At 38.1% G+C, this 26,460-nt stretch overlaps 1 protein-coding gene across 3 annotated transcripts in view; it reads right to left on the bottom strand.

The window, feature by feature from the left end:
• The window catches only part of LOC134568240 (contactin-4-like), a 259,133-nt gene that overhangs the window by 85,394 nt on the left and 147,279 nt on the right, over positions 1-26,460 (bottom strand). For all 3 annotated transcript variants that reach the window (XM_063426672.1, XM_063426673.1, XM_063426671.1), the window contains exon 2: positions 3,918-4,035. In XM_063426672.1, the coding sequence (XP_063282742.1) occupies positions 3,918-3,969 (52 nt within the window). In that variant the 5' untranslated portion in view covers positions 3,970-4,035. The remainder of the gene's footprint in view (positions 1-3,917; positions 4,036-26,460) is intronic.

Here is a 26,460-nt window from a genome sequence, read left to right as displayed (position 1 = left end):
ATTTACTGTCCACTCAGGAAAAGTTGTGCCGAGCAGCAACCTAATCCACAGAAGGGTTAATGCTGAGCAGCAATTATGCAAGTGAAACCTGGTAACTGACTTTGGGGTCAAAGGCCGGTTACAGCCCATCAGAACTAAAGGAGGGGTATTCAGGCCCAGTTCTCATCCTGCTCAGTGCCCTGTCGTGGTTTCCCTTGTGGTTGTCCGAAAGCGCATTCCTGTTATTAGTTTTCTACCTGTTTTTTTACTTTGGCTTTGTTTATTGACTTCTCTATATTCTGGTATCCTGACTCCTGGCTTTCCTCATCGCTGCGTCCCTTTGTGTTCCCTGACCTCGGCTAGCATTTTGACTATTCTATGTCCGTTAAATCTGGCCATTCTAAGGACCGGTAATACGTTACTTATTTGTCATCCGTGCTATACAGTTCTACGTGCTGTATCAAACAGTAATTCTGACAATATGTAAACACTGTCTTTTCAGAAAAGGCAGTATTTACACATGAGAGACTGGAGATAGAAACTAATTGCACCAAAGCCACTACATTAAGCAGTAGTGATTCTGGTGCCTAGAGTTTCCCCTTAAAGCCTCTACCAACAATGAATAAAAATACCATAAGGGGAGAAAAATTGAATAGCACAATTTAAGCCAAAATAGTTGTACTGGACAACTAACTGGGTTGGAGAATTTTTCCAATTTGGCTATTTTAACATGACATTTTTCCACTGTTTGTCAATTATTTACAATTTCTGGTTTAATAAAAATGATCCCTAGTGGGTGTAAGGGCAATGGTACAGATGATTTGTATGGCAATAAGCTTACGTTTGTATACTGACAACACAAATGAGCTGAGCCAGATTGTTTCACTGTCAGTAATGAGTTGATGTTTGACTTATGTACGTAATAATCAAAGTGTTTTTCTAGTTAAGGTACTTTGGGATTCTGATAGCATTTTCATTTTATAGATAGCATTATTACCTAGCTATTTTTTTCAGTTTAATAACGATAAAAAGCTGAGTTCACCCTGCTGGGAATCAAACATACACCTCTAGAATATTTATTTAAAAAAAATTGTATATATGGAACATTAACTACATGAGCAACATTTTATTATTTTATATGTTGAAAATAAAGGCATTTTTTTTACAAAAAGGATTGTATGCCTGAAGTTGCCATATAAATGATAATTTTGCCATTTTCAAAATGTATTATTATTATTAGAAGCCCATTCCAAGTTCCCTTATATAACATACGGTAAGTGGAAATGGTCCTTATGGATAGAAATCTCTCACAATAATCATCGATGTACGACTGCCTAGTAAGCCTCTTATTCTGGAATAATTTGGAAAGCTTTTCTCCTCCAAGCTGCGTCAGGTAAACAATTTAATTTCAAGAGCTACATGTGCAGACCTGTAGGAAATATGATTTAACCATTTGCTTCCCGCCACCAGCAGCTCAGGATGTAAGGTTTAACTGAAAAAAAATTCACACCTTTGTTAAAGGGAAAAATGCGTCTTGGAGGTCTCTTGTTAGCCTCCTGTATTCTAGCAGTCAATGTAGGCAAGACAGAATTTGACAGCTGCAGAGTCCATTTAAAACACAGTGCCGTATTCCTGACCATATGTATGCCTTGTATGCGTTTTAATTTCTTCTGTGACTATTGTGTTCGTTGCACTGTTATGCTGCTTGCTACGATCTACCTTCTTAAAATCTTTAAATAAAGAATGCTTAAAATAAAATGCATTTTAAACGTGCAGTAAAAATCGAAAGAACACCCATGTTTTAAAATAGAAATGTGTTGCACATTGTTATGTGCATTTCTGGGGTAACATTCCAGAAAAGTAATAAGCAACGGCAATTTCATTGGTTTCCACGATGATTGCTCCAGAACTCTGCCCTAGACATACGCTTAATTCATTAATGTACACATTCTGTAGCATGCATGTTTGTGAACATATTCTCCATTGTAGTGGTTAAAGTTATATGCTAAAAAGTTAGTTTTTTTTTTTTTTTTTAAACTACAGCAGTCGTTACAAATATATGTTCATATTCTGCCTCCTCTGCTCTTCTGCTGATCATAGACACTCCATCTCTCAAATAAAATCTTTCATCTTCTCCTGTTGCAAGATTTTCCTGATCTATGGAACTTACTACCCTGTAATCTCCCATTTTATTGCTCCCACTCTCTCCCATAACTTCCATCAATGAAAATTGTTTTTCAATGCATAAAGAATATACCTGAATTGGAAATACAGGTGATGTCTTGTATTTCGTGATGTGTAGCTGCATGCAAGGATATAGTCCATTATTCTTGGCAAAGCCCTCTTGCCATTGTTATGGCAGAAACTGCAAAGGATTCTTGAATGATTCTCACATCATTATTTCCACAGTTAAATCTATCAGGGTTCTTGTCTTAATGTACCTAAGCATAATTTCTGATAAAATGATTTAATTGGACCTGCCATTCACAAAAGTCCACTTGCAAAAATTGGCTTATATGAACAATCAATGCACCATAAACACTACAGTTGTAGTAGTTATGGTGCCAGGAGTGCCCTGGTGTCATCCCCAGTGTTAGCAGTTTGTTGTTTCACTTCTTACTTCATATCTGCCTCTCTGCAGCTGGACATTCTCTACTCTGAGCTAAACCTGGCAGTGCATTGTTTAGCTCATTGGCTGAGATTGATCAGCTTACACTCTAAGTTAGCCATGCACAGTTAGGCTTAGCTCATTAGAACTAATGGAGTCTCCTAACAGTCTCTTTCCTGGGAAGGGCACCAGGGCACTTCTGGCACCATTTAAGTAGTTTAATTGATTATATACACTTATTTATATAAAGTTTGCTTGCAGGTTTATTTGGTGTGTGGTGAGCACACAACTCAATACAAAAGTGCAATGTGCTCAAGCCTTGCGCATCGTATTCTGATATTGGCCTTTTTAGTATCATGGCATGGTTGCGCATCACACTACCTGCCCTGTCTCTATGGCAACTGCACAAAGACTGCAAAATAAAGCAATGACAGAATTATAGCTATCCATTTAATAGAAATGTGGCTAGCACAACAAGAACATACTCAGAACGTGTTTAGTTCCTTGCCCAGAGATCTTCTCATAAGGGAAGATGTATAGGTCCATCTCAGGCAAAAGACGATCATCCCATGGATAACATTTGACAGAAATTATCATTATGGGAGCTTAAAGTAGTGGAAAAGGGAAAAAAATATTCTAAAATAAATGATGGTTCCAGTCTGGGGTTGCTGGATGGAGCAAAACATAATTTTGGTATTTAGAACACAATTTTTTCACTTGGATACGAGCTTTAAAACCCAGACGTTCTGGATGAAATCTGCCATTTCTGCGCTAATATTGTGATTAATGAGAAATATATTACCTCAATACCATTATTATAACATTTTTGCATGAAAGGCACATTTTAAAAGTTTTCTTCCTCTTTATGATTTAAACAACACAAATCTATCCAGTAACCTACATTGCTGATTGAGGGTCATAGGAACAAAAACAGCTATTCTGAAGTCAATAGCCAAGACAGAGCAAGATACAAGGCTCAGTTCAGTACAGGCTCTATAGTAATAGGGAAGATACAAAGACCCAGTGTGAGACTGAACACGCTTGGGCTTAGACATAAAGTAAGGTCACAGTAAGGTAGAAAAGCACAATAACACAGGAGACAACAAAACAGCAGAAAGCGCACAATGGCACAAGAAAAAATAAATCCTGTATTAAGACACAAGTACACACAATGTAAGAGCACACACAGTTGCACATTGAAGGTACAGAGCTTGGGCATATTAGACATGTCAGCAAGCACACATAATTGGCCTCCGAAGAGGGACCAGAATTCCCCAGGAAAGATTCTGTTGGATACTTTTATATCATGAGCCGTGAATGTAGGCATTACCTGCAAGACACACAAACCATCGAAACGCCAGCAGTTTCCATAGCAACCTCATCCTCACTTTCTGGGGTCGGGCTTCTCTCTCCAGCCACTCGGATCTGCGGCAACTTTACAATTTTATCTGTGGGAGACAAGATAAAAGTTTACAATCCACTCTGCACCATTATAATGCAGACACAGTATTGCTACATCCTGTGCTATCGGGCGTTTTACTCTTCTGGGTTTTTGATACTGCAAATAGCTTTTACCACTTGTATTCCCATTTACCCTTTTTCTCATTTTACCTCAGCTATACTTGTACAGACTAAGATCCAAGGATAACCTGAACATCTCTATTCCAGTAACGGCCTGTTCTTAGCAATGCATGCATCACTGATTTCCTAACATAAACATTGATCAGGCCCTGCAGTTATCTCTCCTAGTCCGGCATAATCTATACACAACAATTATCTTCATTCAAATATTCTGCCAGATCTCTGCCTTTACCTATATCTCTACTTTTCCATCATTATTCTTTATCCCCTTGAGAGCATTTCCTTACGTTTGTCAGCCAGGATCTATTCTTGAGCCCTCCATAAGCTATCTTAGAACCCAACAATCGAGAGCCTGTTCTCTGCCCATCTATAAATCTGGAGTCTGATATCTGCTGTTCTACTGCTGACATGGAAACTCTTCTGCCTTAGTACCTGGTATTTTACTAAACACTGAGCCCTGTTCTAGTTCAATATCTGTTGTTGCTTGTACCTGGAGCTTGTACTGCTAAAGTGTCAGCCCCCCTAGATGATGTCTAGTTACTGCCCTTCTTTTATTACAGAAACCCAGGATTTTGGGATCCATTCTCTAGTGTGCTGGATCATGTCCTATACGACAAACCTAGAGCCTGTCCTGCTTCAGTCTCAGCTCCACTGTCTCTTGCCTTGTATCTATCCTTGCAGTTCTATTAGAACACATACAAGCACTCCCAAACAATACTGGGGAAAAAAGCACACACCCTCTCGTATTGATGTGAGGTTAAGAGATCGTCAGATCAATTGAAATTTAAGACTCAATCGTTTGTTAACTTCTCAGCTGGGAACATGACTGATGTGTATCTTCACACCAACATACCACAGGTCTGGGCCAAAAGCCACTAAGGGAGACTTTTACATGGCTTCTTCTCCACCCACTGGTCTTTATAAAGTTAGTACGTGGTAAAAGCATCTAGAGTAGAGCTCTGGACAGGCGCCTTTTACCTGATCCTCTATACTGTACCTTATGGATTTCAGATTCAAGTGGGGCTCTCAAGGACCCCTGAGAACGCTGCCAAAGCGAAAAGGATATGGCCTCCACCCCTACTCTATGCAAAAAGGATGCAACGTTTGGATCTCTGCTAACAGTAACACTCTCACTTTATCAAGCATGCAGTGATTGGAAGGGTTAATACATCGGGAAAAGAAAACATGAAAATATTTATAACAATGCACAAACATGTAACATAAATGTCCATTTATAATAAATAAAAAAAAGACAAGGGGCTCAACGTCACTTGTTTAAGAATGAAAAAAATAGATATGAAAAAAAACCATTATGAATTCCTTAAATCCTGATTTACATACAACTATAAGATGTATACATAGACAGCTGGAGGTGATATATGCGTGACTTGCATCACCTGTTTGAAACCTTTTTGCTAGCGTAGTGATTGCCAGAATGTACATCTGGACAACTGTGAATGCAAAACTGGGCAGGTCTCAGGGGAATTCCCTCAAGGTTGACTCACTAAGGTCTCCCATTGACTTTGTTACATTTGCAGAGTTACAGTTTGCTTTTATATAATGTATGCAACACAAATCTCTTGTATTTTACGCATACATTGCTATTTTGGCAACGGTTTAGAGCTGTGGTGGTCAAAAAGGATCTAAAACTCCCATGATGCTTAACTAGCTATAAGGGGAATTCGCTGTTTGCAAACTCTGACTCCAACAAATCTCTGCCAGCCAAAAAAACTGCTACTACTAACTGTCTAGCAAAGGCTCATGGCGGGTATAATTTAATAACAAATAAGATATTTTATTTGGATTCCTCTATTCTAATAATGAAAATGACTTAAGTCTCACATCCAAACACTGGGGACAACAACATCACCTGTTTAGTGGCTAAACTGAAATAGAAAGAGTCACACTTAAAGTGGTATACTAATGTTATGGATCAGGTAAATGCTACACCACATGCCTCAACATTAATCCTAAAGTGTCCTAAGAACAAACATGTCACATAAACTCTGGGAATTATTACAACACTAGAACTCCCATTACACTAGTCTCCAATGATGCATACCCTGATCAAGGCACTTATCAGCAAAGCAGATGCACAAAATCACTACATAAGGATCACATTAGCTATTTTCAATGTCAGGGAGGTTTGACCAATCAAAATCTATTAATAGTTCTGCGAATGTGCAGGTGCCTTTGTAAGCAAATGGGTGTCCTAGGTAGGCGGACGTGTAAGAATAATCGTACCAATATCTCAAAGCAATTGATAATGACTGGGCAAGGTTGCTATCTGCAATCATTTTGTAGAAGATGTCCAATGCAGATTATTTTGTATGAAAAGTCTTTTTTTTCCCAGGCAGACTGAACTCTGTAGGGCCTATAATGGATTTACACCAATTTATTTTTTTTAAGTTTATAATCTTTATTCGGAGATCAACTCCATTTTCCTTTTTCTTTTTTTTTTCTTTCTTTTTTACAAATAAAACATTGTTCACAACAATAATAAACAACAAAAAACATCACATAGCAAACAGTGGGCCAAACTAACAATCGAGTTCCTATTGCATATAAGTAAACGAAATAAGAATGTTGTTCTGAACACATCCGAATTCATCTTAAGTCCCCACTGTAAGCACCCCCACAGACAATAAAAAACAAAACATCAATTGGTCATATAGGGTCCTACTGCATGAACATATCGGTCATCATGAACCCAAGGTATTTCAGGAGAGTATCTATTAATCGTCACAAACATCCAACCTCCCAAGCCAAGAATTATATCGCTCTTGATATTTTCTGTTTAACCCAGATTCCATTTTTAATTGGTATTTAATTTGTTCTTTAACTATAGGCCAGGAAGGCACTAACGCCATTTTCCAATACCTTGCGATAGATAATTTGGCCGCTAAAAGAATGTGTAAAATGAGCGGGAGTGAATTGTGACTAACCTGGCGGATATCTAATTGTAAAAGACACAATTGTGGTACATGAGCTAATTGAATCGTGGTGATATGTTTTATCTTGGCCAGAATCATTTTCCAGAATTTCTGAGTATAGCTACATTTCCACCATATATGTAAGTAGTTGCCGCATAACAGATTACATCTCCAACATATGGAGTCGCCTGAAGTATTAAACTTCTTAATTTTTGCTAGGTACCATATACCATCTATTTACAACTTTACATTGGCATTCTACCAGGTTAAGACAGTGAATGTATTTGTAAACCAAATTAAGAGCTTCTCTCCATTGGTTGCAAGTAATCTGGATATCCAGATCTTTTTGCCAGGAGTTTATTATGGATTCTAAAGGTTTATCTAGGTCTTTTTGCATTAGACTTAATCCCATAGATAGTAATTTTTGGGGGGAATCTCTATTGAGGATGTTACTTAAATCTTTCAATCGATTAGAGTTTTCTAAATTAACATATTGGTTACAGAAGCCTTTTAACCTAAGGTAGTTGAAGATTTACTTATTATCTATTTTGTATAGTTGTTTTAAAGTCTGGAAGTCCATCCGCCCATTTCTATCCATTAGGTCTTGAAATTTATGTATCCCCTTCTCGGTCCAACTTTTTGAGTTAAAGTTGGGCATATAATGTGATATATTTCCTAAAGGAAGGAGGGGAATTAGCATATTGTGAAGACCTAAGGATTTCTTAATTTTTCCCCACTCTTTTAAGATGTTTTTCAAAACAGTACTAAGTGATATGGGGTCCGGCTTGTGGTCAGTCCTTAATTTTAAGGGCCAGAAAAGCAGAGACAGAGAATGTATGCATTATGCTTTTCCTGCATCCTAATATTGCCAATCGTGGTATACACAAAAAGAACAACAACAATATAAAAGAGTAATACTCATTTATGACACTTCATGCTATGCTTGGGGCTTATTTTCTTAACCTTGAGATAATTCTTTCTTTGGCAATTAAGGAAGCAGGAGGTTACTATGCAGTCACCAAGTGCCTGCGGTTTTAATTTTAGGCCAAAATAGTTATATTCTATTCTATTTTAGCCATATTGGCTATAATTTTGTATTTCCTTGGTTGATTGAAAACTGTTCCTGTTTTTTAGTAGACAACCCTGTTGGCCTTTTGGCCTTAAAATGCTATTCAATCTGAATATATTATCTGGAACTGGGATGACTAAATTTTAGTCTTCCAATTTTTGAATGACTACAATTCCTAGCAAGCGCATCTGGACAACCACTGGAGACAGGGTGTGGACAAACGAAGAAGCAGGTTCATGAATAGCATTAGCGTGGTGTCAATCTGCCAACCATGTTTATGTATGAGCAAAGTTCATATATCCTGCAAATAATCTAGCATGGCTGCTTTGTGAGAGATTATTTTTGAATGCCCTTGAGAAGCAGTCCACCCAATCGGGACTGTTCTGCTGGATATGGGACACTTTGGCAGTATTGCACTGTAATTCAGTGATTGTTACTTTGTGTACAATTGAAATATTTTGCATGTGTTTAAGGTAAGCTTTCAACAATAGTTTTAAGAGTCCCTCAAGAAAAAGTGCTAACTGCCTTACTGATACTACTAATATCAATCCAGGAACAAAATACAAGTATCACTGAGTTACATAAAAGGACATCTTTGGAACTCTAAGTAGATATTCACAGACGAATAACATTTAGTGCCTACAAAGCTCTTAGTTGCACATTCATGTATGGTACAATTTATTTCATAATCATCAAACGAACCTCTGTCGTATTTTCATTATCAAACTGAGAGATACACTTGTTACTGATGAATAGGGCTCACAGCGGAAACAAGGTATCTCACATGAGAAGAAGTAGACACATAGATGATCTTACAATGTTGTTATATAGTGTCGATTAAGATGATTAAAAAGAAAAGAAAAAGCGAACGATCACATATGGAGAAAGAATTTTACACGAGAGTAATTAAAGTGAGTAGATGAAGTAGAAGCTGTTGCTTATTAATTAGTATTATTTTGTACTGAGTTCATTCATTGCTGTACACAGAATAATTCAGGTAAATTAAATGACTGCCAAGAGCTGGCATGGGTACCAAGTCAAGATTCTTTGGCTTGCTCAGTGTTCCATATTATTGTGGATATTGTTACTGATTAAGTCTTTTGGCAAGCTAAAAACACCGAGTTATATAAATGCAAACTAATGTCAGAACTCAGAGCCACTTGAAGGCACTGATAAGTTTACAGGGATAGATTGTATTAGTGGCTTCCTGTTTTCCAAAAATTCCATTAATGGTTTTATATAATGACAAACACTGGCACGAGTTAGATATTACAATTGTATACGTTCAAAACTAAACATATTCCAAAATTCCAGACATTAGCACCAGCATTAGTCCAACACTCTAGATCAGTGGTTCCCAAACCAGTCCTCATGGCCCACCAACAGTACAGGATTTAGGTGTTTCTCTGTTTTATTCCAATGGAGATACGAACAAAACCAGGACTGCTGGTGGGTCTTGAGGGCTGGTTTGGAAAACGCTGCTGTAGATTATTACAAAGTTATCCCAGGACATTATTAGTAGAGTCAAAAATTCTAGAAACAGGGATTGCTCTGTTTATGAACTATATACACTGGTCAGCCACAACATTGAAACCACATGCCTAATATCACATATGTTTCCCTCTTTATGGATCTGATTTGTTGTTCCAGCATATTCCACAGATGCTCCATCAGATCGAGGTCTTGGTAATTTGGAGGCCAAGCAATACCTTGAACTCTTTGTCATGTTCCTCAAACCATTCCTAAACTATTTTTGCAGTGTGGCAGAATGCACTATCCTGCTGAAAGAGGCCACTGCCATAAAGAAAGGCCATTACCGTGAAGGAGTGTAAGTGGTCTTAACAATCTCTAGGTAGGTGGTATGTGTCAAAGTAACATCCATATTAATGTTGCCCAGGTATTACTCCACACATCTACAGCCTTTCATGTTCCTGAAGTGCTTTATGGGTGAAGAGTGTGTGTTGTTGTTTTTTTTCATTTTACAAAAGGTGCAGATTTCAATAAATATCTATAATTTAACCTTCAATCAGACAGACAGTCCTGTTACTTCCTGGTTTGGTTAGCTCAGTGAAGCTAAATTTAAGAGGCAACTGTTGCCCAGAGCACCTGCCTTGCAAAGGCTCATTGAGCCGCATTGAGCCAAAGTTAGAAGTGGAGGGTTTTCAAAGGCTGCAGACATGAAATCTGTAATGTTTGCAAGCTGATTTAATATATACCCCCACTGAAAAAAATACATAACTAGATGCACTTTACTATCCAGAATTGATGTGTCTGTATCCAGTCTTATCTGATGGGGTGGAACCCAGTTTGGTCTTCTACTGCTTCAACAGCATATTCACTTCAAGATTCAATGTGCTATGAGTTCTTGTCAGCTTGAACCAGTCTACCCATTCTTTTATGATTACTCTTACTAACAAAGAATTATTACCCACAAAAATGTTGCCCAATAGCTGTTTTCTGTTTTTCCCCCCAGTTCCTTGCAACCTCTGGAGATTGTTGCATAGAAAAGTCCTAGTATATTATAAGATTCTGAGATACTCAACCCACTGTGCCTGATCATGGCATCATTGCATGGTCAAAATCCACTATATGACATTTATTCCCCATTTTGATGTTTGTTTCAACAAGAACTTAAATTTCTGACCATGTATGTAAAGAGTTGCTCCAATCAGATTGGCCGATTAGATATTTGAATTAACAAGCAGGTGTACCTAACAAAGTAGTCACTGAGTTTAGTCTAACCAAAACCAAAACAGAATATTACCAGTAAAGTTCACATTCTAGATCATTACCAAAATATTCTAGAACATTGCCATGATACTTCAATATTCCAAGACATTATCAAAATAATCTGATATTCCAGAACATTTATGACATACTCTCATATTCCTGATCCTTTAAATTCCAAAAGTCTGTTGAGGTCAGCAACCTGTGCCTTTGCATGGTACACGAGGACCCAAATGGGCAAGAAAATCTCCCCAACCAGCCGAAAGTGCTCCAGTGCCCATATAGCAAAAGAGCCTGTGATCTGCACCTCCAGTGGCAAAACATTGCCACAAGTTACCAAGGTAACTCTCTTATTAACTAGTAAAGTACAGAATGGAGTGAGAGCCACAAGGGATCTGCAACCAAGAAGAGGCATACCACAAGTGTCAGCGGACAACTTCAAATTGATGAATATTCATGCTAAAGGTAGGCAAGAGGGAGAGAGGCAAACATAAGTTTATGTTAAGTTGAAATCACTAAGAAACTCCCCCACAATACATTTGCAAACACCCTTCATACAAAATATACACACAACAGTAGATGGCCCATACGTACTCAAACAGCCAAGCACAACAACTGGAGGTCCAGAGTTTAGGGAAAACCCTGTTACCAGATTATGATCAAAATACTCCAACATTCCATAGTCAAACAGCCAGACACAAACAGAAGACCATAGATAGCCCACATATACACACACACACACACACACACACACACAACCAGCCTACATCACACACAAAAATATTACAAGCAACCCACACACACACACTTAACATCACAAAGAGTACACACCACGCCATACATCCTACACACATACATAACACTATTGGCAGTCCACATACACACACAGTATGACATACATATACACATAACACCACAGAAAGTCTACACTGCACACCAAATCTACAAGCAATTCACAGACATCCCACACACAAATGTATCAGAAACAGCACACACATAATTCACATGTACACACAAAAAACAAATACCACCAACAGTCCACATACACTCACATACTACCACAGACAGCCACCTGCATAAAAATAGCACAATTAGGGCACACACATACATAACACAACAGGTAGTCCACGCATGCACAACCCCATAAACAGCTCCAGCCACACACACACACACACACACATGAACACAGTACCACAAGCAGCCCACATTTACACCTTCACACCAAATCCTACAAATTAACCCATCCACACATAGAATGTGACAAACACACACCACATACAGACCTTATATACTCACATAACATTACAGACAGCCCACACACATATACACATATATAACCTCACAATGCATCTGCCACACACATACATACTCAACATACATAAAAATTACTTTAAAAAACAGAGCAGCACCCTAAAGGACTTCAAAGTTTTACACTGCCACAGTACTATATAAGATTGCCCACTCCTGGTCTAGAATATTAAAATACTATACAAACATTTCAGAAAATTATTAAGATACTCAAACTTTCCAATTGCCAGGGTTCTTTAAACTTTGGCCCTCCAAATGTTGCTAAACTACAACTTTCATGATTCTCTAGCTATCTATTTCATTCAAAGAATCAAGGGAGTTGTAGTTCAGCAACAACTGGAAGACCAGAGTTTGGAGAACCCTATTCTGGTCAAAATACTCCACCATTCCATATTCAATAGTCTTGCAACATTCTACAGCATTATGTAAGTACATTGTGGATCATTGCTAAATAATCGTCTTAAGAGATTTAATACATTCCAATAATGTAAAGGGAATGATATAACGGGTAGTTATAACTGAAGGTTACTGCGGGATGTCAAATGACACTTTTCCAGTACTATTATCTTAGCAATCTTCAGAATACTAGTATCACATAATGATTATCCCCTCCAGCATCAGCTCGTATCTTCACAATATCACCATACACTCTTGTTAAAGGCATAATATCACAAAAATATCATCTACGACTCACCATATTATCATGCCATCACAGCGGTGCTCCAGCCTCTTCCTAGGCTGTATAACACTGCCCTTTTCTACTAGTAACTGATTCATCATTCTCATCTCCTCATGTCTTCATTATTTCTGTATCCTTTCATCACATGTCTACCCATTACCTTTCTCTCATTCCCTCCTCCCTCTCACTGCACAGATTAAGGAGCTGTGTGTTTCCGTCCGCAGACGTTCCATGTCATTCTAAAATCTTCTGGCTAGTACTGCAAATTAATTTCAATTTGTGATTAAGGCAAATTCACTTGGGGGATTTGGACAGAACAAGACACACACACACGCACACACACTACAGTTTGTATCAATAGTTTACATAAATGGTACATTTAGTCAAAACCCTTAACATGCACCAGCTAAACAAACATTCCAAATGTAAATACTATATGAGGACAGAAGAAAAGCTGTAGCATGGGCTGCCCAAAGATACCGTGAATACAAATATATGATGTAAAAATGTCAGTGCGTGAGATTATATTATCAGTAAAGAGACAATACGGTATATTATGTTAGCTGACACAATTTAGGACCAATAAATAGAGTAATTAAAGGTTAAAGCAGACCCTGGCGCGCTATTCAAAGTGTACAGTAAGAGCACCTTTTGGAGCTATATGTACAAGGTAATATGTTTATGCAGCTGTTATGTACACTGTATTTTCAAAGCTGAATCTGGACAATGTGTAGTACATTAAGAGCAGATCTGCAGTTATATGTACAGTGTACAGTCATAGCAAATCGTGGCACTATATGGGACATATAGAGTTATAGTAGGTCCTGTAGCTAACACTTTATGTTTGCACCGGATCCTGATTCTATAACTACAATAAACAATTCACAGCAGATCATGAGTCTACCTGTAGGGTATCCAGTCATAATAAGTAGATCCTAGGTCTATATATACAGTTTACAGTCATACTACTATATAGATACTGGGTCTATATGTATCATATACAGCTATACTAAGTCCTGAGTCTATAAGTAAAGTATACAGTCATAATAGGCACTGTGTCTATATGTACAGCATACATCTATACTAAGTTCTGGGTCTATATATACCATATACAGCTATACTAAGTCCTGGGTCTATATATACCATATACAGCTATACTTAGTCCTGGGTCTATATATACCATATACAGCTATACTAAGTCCTGGGTCTATATATACCATATACAGCTATACTAAGTCCTGGGTCTATATGTACAGTGAGGGAAAAAATATTTGATTCCCTGCTGATTTTGAACATTTGTCCACTGACAAATAAATGATCAGTCTATAATTTTAATGGTAGGTGTATTTGAACAGTGAGAGACAGAATAACAAAAACAAATCCAGAAAAACGCATGTCAAAAAAGTTATAAATTGATTTGTATGTCAATGAGTGAAATAAGTATTTGATCCCCTATCAATCAGCAAGATTTCTGGCTCCCATGTGTCTTTTATACAGGTAGCGAGCGGAGATTAGGAGCGCTCTCTTAAAGGGAGTGCTCCTAATGTCAGCTTATTACCTGTATATAAGACATCTGTCCACAGAAGCAATCAATCAATCAAATTCAAAACTCTCCACCATGGTCAAGACCAAAGAGTTGTCCTAGGATGTCAGGGACAAGACTGTAGACCTAGACAAGGCTGGAATGGGCTACAAGACCGGCGCCAAGCAGTTTGGTGAAAAGGTGACAACAATTCGTGCGATTATTCGCAAATGGAAGAAACACAAAATAAGTTTCAGTCTCCCTCGGTCTGGTGTTCCATGCAAGATCTCACCTCGTGGAGTTTCAATGATCATGAGAATGGTGAGGAATCAGCCCAGAATACAAGGGAGGATCTTGTTAATGATCTTAAGGCATCTGGGACCATAGTCATCAAGAAAACAATTGGTAACAAACTACACCGTGAAGGACTGAAATCCTGCAGCGCTGTCAAATCTTGGGTGAGAACCTCCTTCCCTCAGCAAGGGCATTGAAAACGAGTCGTGGATGGATATTCCAGCATGTCAATGACCCAAAAGGAAACAAAGAAGGTCCTGGAGTGGCCTAGCCAGTTTCCAGACATTAATCCCATAGAAAATCTGTGGAGAGAGCTGAAGGTTCGAGTTGCCAAACATCAGCCTCGAAACCTTAATGACTTGGAGAGGATCTGCAAAGAGGAGTGGGACAAAATCACTCCTGAATTGTGTGCAAACCTGGTAGCCAACTACAAAAAATGTCTGACCGCTGTGATTGCCAACAGGGGTTTTGCCACCAAGTACTAAGTTGAAGGGGTCAAGTACTTATTGCACTCATTGACATACAAATCAATTCATAACTTTTTTGACATGCGTTTTTCTGGATTTTTTTTTTTGTTATTCTCTGGATTTTTTTATTTTGTTATTCTGTCTCTCACTGTTAAAATACACCTACCATTAAAATTATAGACTGATCATTTCTTTGTCAGTGGGCAAACATTCAAAATCAGCAGGGGATCAAATACTTTTTCACTCACTGTACCATATATAGGTATACGGAGTCATGGGTCTATATGTATCATATACAGCTATACTAAGTCCTGCGTCTATATGTATCATATACAGCTATACTAAGTCCTGGGTCTATATGTATCATATACAGCTATACTAAGTCCTGCGTCTATATGTATCATATACAGCTATACTAAGTCCTGGGTCTATATGTATCATATACAGCTATACTAAGTCCTGGGTCTATATGTATCATATACAGCTATACTAAGTCCTGGGTCTATATGTATCATATACAGCTATGCTAAGTCCTGGGTCTATATGTACAGTATACAGCTATACTAAGTCCTGGGTCTATATGTATCACATACAGCTATGCTAAGTCCTGGGTCTATATGTACAGTATACAGCTATACTAAGTCCTGGGTCTATATGTACAGTATACAGCTATACTAAGTCCTGGGTCTATATGTATCATATACAGCTATACTAAGTCCTGGGTCTATATGTACAGTATACAGCTATACTAAGTCCTGGGTCTATATGTACAGTATACAGCTATACTAAGTCCTGGGTCTATATGTATCACATACAGCTATGCTAATTCCTGGGTCTATATGTACAGTATACAGCTATACTAAGTCCTGGGTCTATATGTATCATATACAGCTATACTAAGTCCTGGGTCTATATGTGCAGTAAATAGTCATACTAGGTACTTGGCCTATTTGTACCATATACAGTGATACTAGATTCAGCGTCAGATCAGGCTGCAGAACTATAAACACCATTGTAAAACAAACACTTTTATACAATATTTGTAACATATTTCAAATCACTTGTGTAATCATAGAATAATAATGTGCAGTGTTGTTCAGATTCCACCAGGGGTAGACATCCTTTCACCATATTTTATTTGATGAACTACATGTACCATCACTCTAAGCCATCTTTAGCCCTGTTGCATAAACAAGACAATTTCTGGTTTTATTTTGTGATACCATTTTTAATGCAACAGACCTTTCTGAAGTGAAGTCTAACCTTTTTTCACTTCATCTTTCAGAAACAACACCATTCATAACAGCTGGACTGTCAAAGAGTCAAAGACTAGCTATGACCATCCGCATTGAGTTTAACTACGTTGTGTCATTATGGGATTACTGCATGACTCCAGTACTGGAAAAGTCTTTTCCTCCAGGCACACGTAGCACTTAATATATTTTTTGAAAGGTCCAGGGAATCGTTTTCCTGTTGCTATACAGCCTGGAGATAGCCAGAGCCCCCATCCGAGGTTGGTAAAAGGATTTTTTTTCTAGAAATGGCACTGAGATTGCAGGTTGGTGGCTTTCTCTAGGGAAGGCAGAAAGGGAATGAGGAAGGGAGGAGGGAATCTATCAATTCCTTAGAATTCCTGCTGATTCAATGAAGCAGCCCCCAGGAATCCAATCTATTTATTGGGGATAAACCCAGAGGGACGATTCCTTGTCATTATCTTGTTAGGATATCATCTCACGCAGAGGTTCATTCTGTTATTCTCTTGTAATAGAGGAGAATATCCGAACTCCCCCTTGTTAGGGATTTGCGACTAGTTTTATTACCTTGTTACAGCACGGAGTTACCTTGTATTAGATCATTCCCTGTTAGCTTGCAATCGAACACAGACGATTGTATCATGCACTTTTTTCATTGCAGGTCTGAGCTGCATAATAGCAATTCCCTGGGGGAGCCTACATGCAGAGTGCGTACGTGCGTCTTTTTCACCTGCTGCAAATCCCCAGCCTGGACATAAGGGGGAAAAAAGACAAGTGAACATCTAGGAAAATGTCTTTGTTCTAGACTATTTAATCCCTCACCTCTAGATCCTACCCGCAGCTGAGTGCTTACTGTATTTCTGCAGTATCCCTTATCTATTCCTTCTGCAGAACATGTCAGTCCTCTGACCTGCTCATTGCTAAACAGATTTGCAGAGTTCTGTAGTTTAATGTGAGGGATACTCCTGGAATTACAGATTACAGAATATAAATGGCAAATTCAATCTCCTGCTGTTGATGAGATTGGGTCTCTCTATACACTGAGCATCTTAGCCTATTCTGCTATTCCATCCCACAATAGCATGCTTGCTGTATGTATATGGAAACAATTATATACCAGTGGTTTCTAATCTTACCCCCCCTCCAGATGATTATTTTAACTACATTTCCCAAAATGCTCAAGATTATATATAGATATCAAAGGCTGACTTAGGGTCATGGGAAACATAATTGAAACCATCTGATGCGCCAAGGTTAGTCATCATGCTGCTGGCTCAGCATCATGGGAAATATAGTTCACACAAATCTTGAATAGCAAGGTTATGTGGGACTGGTATATATAATCTCAACACAAAAGGGTTAAAGAACAGCAATGAACAGTGGCACTGTGATTTAGAATTCAAAATCATGCTGTGAGTGTTTAGAATGGCACAATCACGGTTTAATTAGTGTACACGTGTAGCTGCGTTAGAAATTTCTGAACATAGGTGGCGCTATAATATAAGCAATTTCTGTAGCCCCCCTCACTGATTTCTGGGGGCCCTGTCTGAGGCTGTATGGGAGAAATATATGCAAGTGTGAACCTTATCTTTATATATTTGTTCCCGAAAAAAAAAAAAACTTAAACATGTGAAATACATGGCTAGAACTATCCATTGTGCTAGATATAGGCCTTAATACATCTTTTCAGTAACAGTCCATATTAACACAGATCTTCTGCATTGTCTAACCAAACGGATGGTTAAAATTATGTATAATTAAGTATCTATATTTTTCATGTGTATAAAGTGTTGTGTTTGCTTTCTTTTTCAGAAAACTAGAAATTGTGGACAACCGACAAAGAAATTACAAATGTTAAGAGAACACCCCATCTCCACAACAGCTTAAGTTCATGTAAGTTGTTATGGGACAGGAGTGGCGGTGTCCAGGTGCCCTCTGACCTCATGAGATTAAGGTTTTCCAATGGTTAAATCTTGAAGATTGGGCCTCTCTGCCTCCCAGCTTCCTTTCTCTCTGTGCTACAGTATGTGAAAGGTGTAGCCAGGGGACCAGTGATAGGCTGCATGCCCAATGAGATAAATCGAAGGTACACTCGCAAATGTTTAACCCTTAAAGGTAAGATGCTGGCTGAACACTCCTGGTCCCATAACAACTTTAATGAGATTAAGTTGTTCCGGGGATGGGTGTGTTTCCAAGATGTCCATCTGGACCATTTTTTTTCACTTTGTCTACTTTGGCCAAAAATTTACAATTCATATATCAAATCTCCACAATCATTTGTTAATGGATAAACCTTATTGTCTAAGGCAGAGTCACTAATTTTACATAAACATACATCCTGTGATGCTTTGCCAGCAGTCTTACAGCTGGTAAAGCAACATGACAATTGCAGTTCTTCAAGAGTTGGGAGATGTACCTTTTGGCTACCCCTCAGGTAAGATTATGCTGGATAGCAGGGCTGTCTTTTGTTGTGTACATTTTGAGTGAATGGTTGATGGCTGAATGTTTTTTCAGGAGGGTACTGGGTGTGGGAGAACAGTATGCAATTAGTGATATTAAAGACAAAACACTTTAATAAAATAAAGTTAGATAGCTTTGTTTAGTTAGATGTTTAGATTGCTGGCCCCACTTTTTTTTTTACCTTTATTCCAGCACAAGGATAGATTCCTTGCTGTGGCCAATCTTCCATCAATGATATCACAGCTCTAATTACTTTTCTCCAATCTGATGTTTTTCCACAGAGAAACACTAAAGACATATTGCACATGTGCAGCAATTGCAGAGATCTGCCAGTCTATTGTTTTACATAGAGAAGCATGTTGTGCATGTTGGCACTAAATATAAAGTGATTTGAAAATTGAAGGATGTAAGGAGGAATCTGCTCTAGTGGCTGTCGGCCTGAGGGCCACAAAACGCATGTTGTAGGTCAAATGTAAACACTGCCATTTCACAGAAATGTCAATAGTTATTACTATGTTAACAAAAAAAGATATCACCTATGCACATATAGTTGTTCACAGATTTGTCTTTAGGCCAAGATATATTGCCACAAATGTCAAACCCTAGCTTCAGAAAAATGTAACAATTACATTTAATATTACAGCCTCTTTATCTTACAGTGAATAAATTAAGATTCCAGCTCCTGTTATATATAAATAAAGCCCCTTGAGTCTTCTTATCTTATTAGCCTCGATACCTTCAGGAAGAGTGATTACACATCCGGTCAATTTTGGAACGTACAGTCAAAAACATCTTTTAGTAAAGCAACAATTCCAAGCCTACCTTTTCCTTTTTACTATTTTCTCAACAATAACAAGGCAACCCAAATCTATGGCAGCTATAGCATACTCTCTAATCAGCATACAATGAATAAAACTACTATTTCACAAAGTCTTGCATGGGCCAAATGGAAGGAATGATTGCTGCTCTTAGACGGGAGGTTAAATTAGGCATAATGTTAAAGGGACAGAAGAAGAAAGAGTAAAGGACTCCAGTAAAAAAAAATTGTTAATAGTCCTTAACTAAATTTCAAAGCATAATTAAAACTGTTAATGAGTTTGAAAGGATAAAACTACACCATATCATATCAGAATGAATGTAATTTTGGAAGAAACATTTAATATGAAGAAAAATGTCAAAGTTGGCACATGAACTTTGAACTTGATGTGTCTAAGTCAAATTCTAAAATGTTCCTAGTTAATAGATATGTTGTGGGTTACATATAAAAGTACTTTAACTATAAAAAACAACCAACAAGCTGGAGATAGATTAACCACAAAACATCTCATCAATGCACAGTTTGTATGATGTATCTCATATCCAGGTAGTGGAAGTAGTAGGATCCACCACTGCTTTAAACACTAAAAATGGAAACCGGACATAACATTAAGAAAAATGTCTCAAGGAAAAATGTATCATCTAAAAAAAAAAAAAAAAAAAAAAAAGGGGGCGCATTGGTTCAGAGCACCAACAAGTTTCCTGCATCCCCATGGAGCAAGCGCAGCCAGGCTTTGACAGGGCTTGGAAGGGGATGGCTAGGATTGGTAGTTTAGGTTGGGGAACAGGCCTGTTGGGTTTCAAGCCCATCGGTGGCTCAGAACTTTGAAGGTGTAGGGGTATCCGGGTATACCCCCTACCAGGAGGCGGTTAATCATTATGTTGCACTTTACTTTTGTATATATTTATTTGTCTTTACTCTTTACATGTTATTATAATGTGTACTATATGGGTCATTGCCTTTATTTATGACATATGGGATATATATTATGATGGATGGGTGGAGGGCTGGGGCAATGACTTTAAATGTTCCAGTGATATTTTGAGATATTATTATTATATTGTTAATAAAGCTGTCGACAAAATGCACCTGTCATGCCTCAATAGCACTTTATCGGAGATGTGTAGAGGGTTATGTATAAAAAAAAATGTTGTGATCTAAAAAGTGGTCTAAAAATTTAAAATAAGTGGAGTCACCAGTGGAATGTGTCTGTGTTCCTCTGGTTTTCATGGTGATTGTCCTACTTACAGTTACTTTAGATCACTTTTCAGAATACAATTTTATTAATGACCTCAACTATATCAATACATGCTTGAGTTGTGTTCCAGGTACACTAAGTATACTATATTTAGACCATATTTAGACAGGTCCAAAGATGTCAAACCTTGGCTCTCCAGCTGCTGTTGAACTTTGACGCCCATAATTCTATGCCAACTATAACCTTAAAGAGAATCATGGGAGCTGCATTAGCCCTGTCATAAAGTTAGATTAGAATGATATACCTGGTTTCAGTCAGTCCTTATTAGTGCAATTCTGGAGCAAGCAGCTTCAGTAAGTCCATCAGATACCTGAATCTCTCTCTCACTATATATTTATATCTCCATCATATGCAGTGTTAGCCCTTATCCACAGGCACACATATTTCACCTTAGAATACAAAACATGGCCTTCGCAATCACCATTCTATATATGATATCTTGTAATTTCCAGGCAGACAGTGCACTAATTGTAGCCCGAGGCACAGCCATTTGACAAAGGAGGAAATGTCCTTTTATTATTAGTGGGCACACAAAATACACAATATAACCCTTGCTTGGTAATCCTGAGGGTCATGCTGTTATTGCTGGACTACAACATAACATCAGTCCTGATTGCTGTATTATGGAACTCAAGTTAATTTGCACAAAGTATGCAATTCTTATCTTCTCCATCAATCTTTTAATCCTACCTTACTTTGTAGTGATATTATAAATAGGTTTGATATTGAAGATTGACTTGACGTTGTTGAGAATGTTTAACATTTATGGAATCTGCAAAACAATGTGAATGTTACACTTGCTCAGGCAAAGGATCATTTTAGGGAACACCCAGCTGTGGTGTTCTCAGGAATTATTTATTTATTTATTTTTAATCACAATTTTGGCATGTATTCACTACACAGGGAAATTGTATACAACTATAAAAGGATCCTGCACATTTTAGGCCAAACTTAGTTACATTAAGATACTCTCCAAACCAGTCTCTTTCCAGCTTGGCTATGTTGGCCTTAAATTTGGATTTCTGAATTTGTTAAATTAATTTCTAATATGAAATAAATTATGGCCTGAGAGGCAACGGCACGGCTTTCCATTTCATTCATTTGCAAAGTACCACTTAACCCTTTCAAGGAAAAACAACAAAAATACAGCCCACTTTAACCCTTTAATCGCCTTGTAAAAGTGAGCACTTGGCAGCACATTCGTTCATGCTTAGCCCATCGTTTGCAATAGTTAAGCAGCCACAGCACGGGACCTTCAAAGCAAACATAATGGTAAAACAAAATATATTGACTTCTAAAGTATGTATGCTTCCCAGCATATTCTAAGCATACACAGTGTGGTGTAAACATGCACAGCAATATACACAATACAGTGGCAACAGTTTGCATCATTTAAAGCTATATTTAAATTATTCCCAGGAGGTCCCCAGAGCGAACAGAAGCGATTTACGCTTTTCATTACCAAGGGTTAAGTTGCAAAATATTACATCACACTTTGGGGAATCAGAGAGTTAAAATCTACTACAGGAATGACCTGTACTGAAACTATTGTTCCATGGGCTCCCGTAACTTTCAAATCATGGCACACCATTCAGTATTAGGGTTTCTGCATTCAGAATTAGGGCTGCGTTATTTGAATTCTTGATACTATATATATGCACGTTCAGATTAATGTGGTACCATTCAAATGTATAAATGATATGTGTCCAAGAAAACATGGTGTAGCTACCAACCCAAGTCAAGACAGACAAACCCACCACCACACAATAGAGCTAGCAATCACACTACTCTATCAAACAACACAGCTAACATACACAAACACACACACACCAGCGTCACATGGCATAGATGGCATAAATAGGGCTACCATGTTTTCAGGGACACATATCACTTATACACATTGCTGTGCAGCACTAGCAAAGGTGTATAAGATTATGCAATGACGATTTCTGCAGAATGTGCATTATACATACTGCATGGCAACTCTTTCTATGCATTTTCATAATTATGACAAAATTATGTGTCCCTGAAACATGATGGAAACGGCAACACAGTGGCATAAACCCACTCACTACCACACAATAAAGCCATAACACACCCCCACTAGAACACAATACAACCAGAATACATCCAGACACAGTACAGCCATACTATATACACTATACTATAACAAAGTAGAGCTACAATGAACACACCTACTACCACCGAACATATAAATACATCTTATCCCATACCCAGCCTACACATGGCAATTCTCACACAATATATCCAGGATGCACAACACTATTTTAGGGTTAAAAGGTACACCATGTTTTTCACACTCACACATATATATTGCCATCATTTATTCTGGAAGACACAGTGGATCTAGCACCCTTAGATGGGATTCACAACTGGTGCTTAAATCACAACACACTTGCCTAATAGTTCCAGACACTTCCCACAAAAGCAAACTTTTTGATAATCAAAAAGCACACCCTAGTAAACTACATACCTTATTACTTATTAAACAGAACTATCTAATAAAGCAACAGCACACAGCAATGCAAGTTAGTTAAGTAACATAATAATAAACAGTCAAAAAGGTATACACACCCCAACACTTCCACTGTAACCTCCCCCCATTCTCCCCCACCCCCCCCCCCGCCACACACACACACAAACACACCACCATATAGTCAGTCCCGTTAGGACCTCCACTGTACACCACCCCATTAAATATAGAGATAGATACATGCAATCCAATACACAATTCCATTAAATATTCAACCACACTTAAACTCCCATTAAATATTCAGTTGCATAAAGGTTCCTATTCTGCACCTTTCCTTCTAGTACTAACATGTACACCGACTGTTCAAGTACTCCATTACTTAGATTGCCAAGCCATAGATTCCCTGCTGCTGTAGGAATTCAATTCCCATAATGCTTTGCCAGCCTTACAACCTTTGGGTCACCACTGCTCTAGTAAATGCTTATGCCATGTACACATGAAATAATTAGCTGCCTGCAAATCACTACAAGAAAATACACACTCTGATACAATGTTCTGATAAATAAAGACTACCCCGATACATCCTCCCATCAAATATTTAATAACATAGAGAACCTACAATAAAAAATATTACAATGCTCAAATTAGGAACCAATAAATGTACACAGTGTTGCACATCGTAGCACCAAAAACTCAAATCAGATACAAACAATGTACATCCTGACGTCATATACTCAGTCATATTTAGTTCCTCTGGTAAACTAACATGACATACTTAACCACATGGAGACATCATTGTATACAATTATATACATCACCCATAGCACAGACCCATCAATTATTAAATGACTGTGATTACCTGCTGAGTGCCCCCTTATCTTTCGATTACATGCACATTGTATGATAAGCCTGGCAAATACTTAATTTGTAGACAAGAAAACGCATCATTTATAAAACTGATTCAGCACAACATTTGTAAACTCCCACTAAATGCTTAATCGCATTAAGACCACCACAGTATGCCCCTGTATACTGTAGCCCAGTTTTATAGAGATCACACTTCACCATTCTTATTGTTTATATAGCCCACAGCGTAGCTTAGTATTAACTATTATGCAACCTACATGCCACCAATGAAAACACCCTTTTTGCTTAATCATATAATGCCCCAACTGTAAACTTCCCTGTCACTCACTCACTGTGTAACATATATATCCCCGCTGTAAACTCCCTTTTCTCTTACTCACTCACATATGAGTGAGAATAAACTCCCTTATCACTTACTCACATAGACACCCCCAGTGTAAACTCCCTTATCACTCACTCGCTCACTCACTCACATAGAACACCATTGCAAACTCCTGTATTATAGTAAGGGTCACTTATTCACACAAAGACCCTTACTATAAACTCCCTTATCACCCACTCACATATAGACCCTCATTGTAAACTCCTTTATCACTCAATTCCTCACTCACATAGAACCCCCTAGTGTAAACTCCTTTATAACTCACTCGCTCACTCACTGACATTGAACACCATTGCAAACTCCTGCATAACTTGATATACATAGACCCCCATTGCAAACTTCCTTATCTTTCATTCATATACAGACCCCCACCATAAACTCGATTATCGCTTAATTGCATACAGACCCCAACTATTAATTTCCTCATCACATGCAGACTGCCACTGCAAATTTCCTCATCACAAACAGGCTCCCATTGTAAACCTTCTTGTCGCTCACATACTGATCCCCGTGTAAACTCCCTTTTCACTTACATACGTACAGCACATTTTTCTTTGCTTAGATGCTTACATATCCTCACTGTAATCTCCCTCATCCCTCAAACATCTACAGACCCTTATCACACAATCACATAAAGACCCCCAGTCTAAACTTCTAATCACTCAGTCATTTACGGACTCCCACTAGACACCCCTTATTGCTCAATGGGTAAAAAATCTAACTGGACAACCATCATTGCTCTAAAACCTACAGATCCCCGTGTAACCCTCTCTATGCAATGACATGCAGACCTCTACTGTACCACACCTGCTTTGGCACCCCTTATTGTTCAACGACATACAGATTCCTTCTGTACATCCTTTTTCTGCAATGACATATAAATCTCTACAGTACACCCCTTGATTCTCAATGACATACAGACTCCTACTGTGCACAATCACATCATCTACTAAACAACATACCATGCACAATCACATTACATCCCCCCAAATTAAATAGTAAATACGTTTAGAGTGTCTGTTGGCCACACTACCTTCACTAAATCCTATACACATACAGACCCCATAATTGTTCCACCAATGTACCTGCAGTCCCTCCCCCCCTCACACACACACACACACACACTTCAAGATACTGAGACGTACAGCACTCACCGAGCTACCAATAAATCCATTCCAAGTACCTTACATACACAGACACTCCAGTAAATCACAGCGGCACACACCCACCCACATGTCTATTAATTATATAGCATTATATAACAGGTTTCTGTGCTTTCTGGAGGGATTAGCAACATTGCCTCTACCAGGAACATAGACAGTTATGTATTTTTGTTTTCCTTATTTATTTTTTTGTAGCGCTATTTCTATTTGCTCCCACAATATTCCTCAGTGTGTCTTTAACCTTGTTTTATTTTCCATTTACTTTCTTTCTTTTTTTCTGGTTCACAAATTTGTCACTTCCAATGTACAATAAGTGTCGGAAAAAAATGCACTTTTGCTTTCCACCAATTTTTCACCACCATTAAAGTGGTGCGTTTTCTAAGACAGGTAAGTAGTTTTCATGATCTCTCTTTTTGTTTAATTCATGAAGAATTCTTCACGTTGTGAATGTGCCTTTTTTTTCCTTGGTAAAATACTGAATTATTTAAAAAAAGTACCAATGTATAAAGGGTTAAGTAACAGTTTTATATACGTAAGACAATGGCGCATGCGCACAAAACCAGCACAAACATGAAAGCGAATGTGACACTTTTATACAT

This window comes from Pelobates fuscus, chromosome 7 (genome assembly GCF_036172605.1).
Source record: "Pelobates fuscus isolate aPelFus1 chromosome 7, aPelFus1.pri, whole genome shotgun sequence".
NCBI lineage: Eukaryota > Metazoa > Chordata > Amphibia > Anura > Pelobatidae > Pelobates > Pelobates fuscus.
The sequence above is the reverse complement of the archived record's forward strand: the minus strand, read 5'-3'. Positions and strand labels throughout refer to the sequence as shown.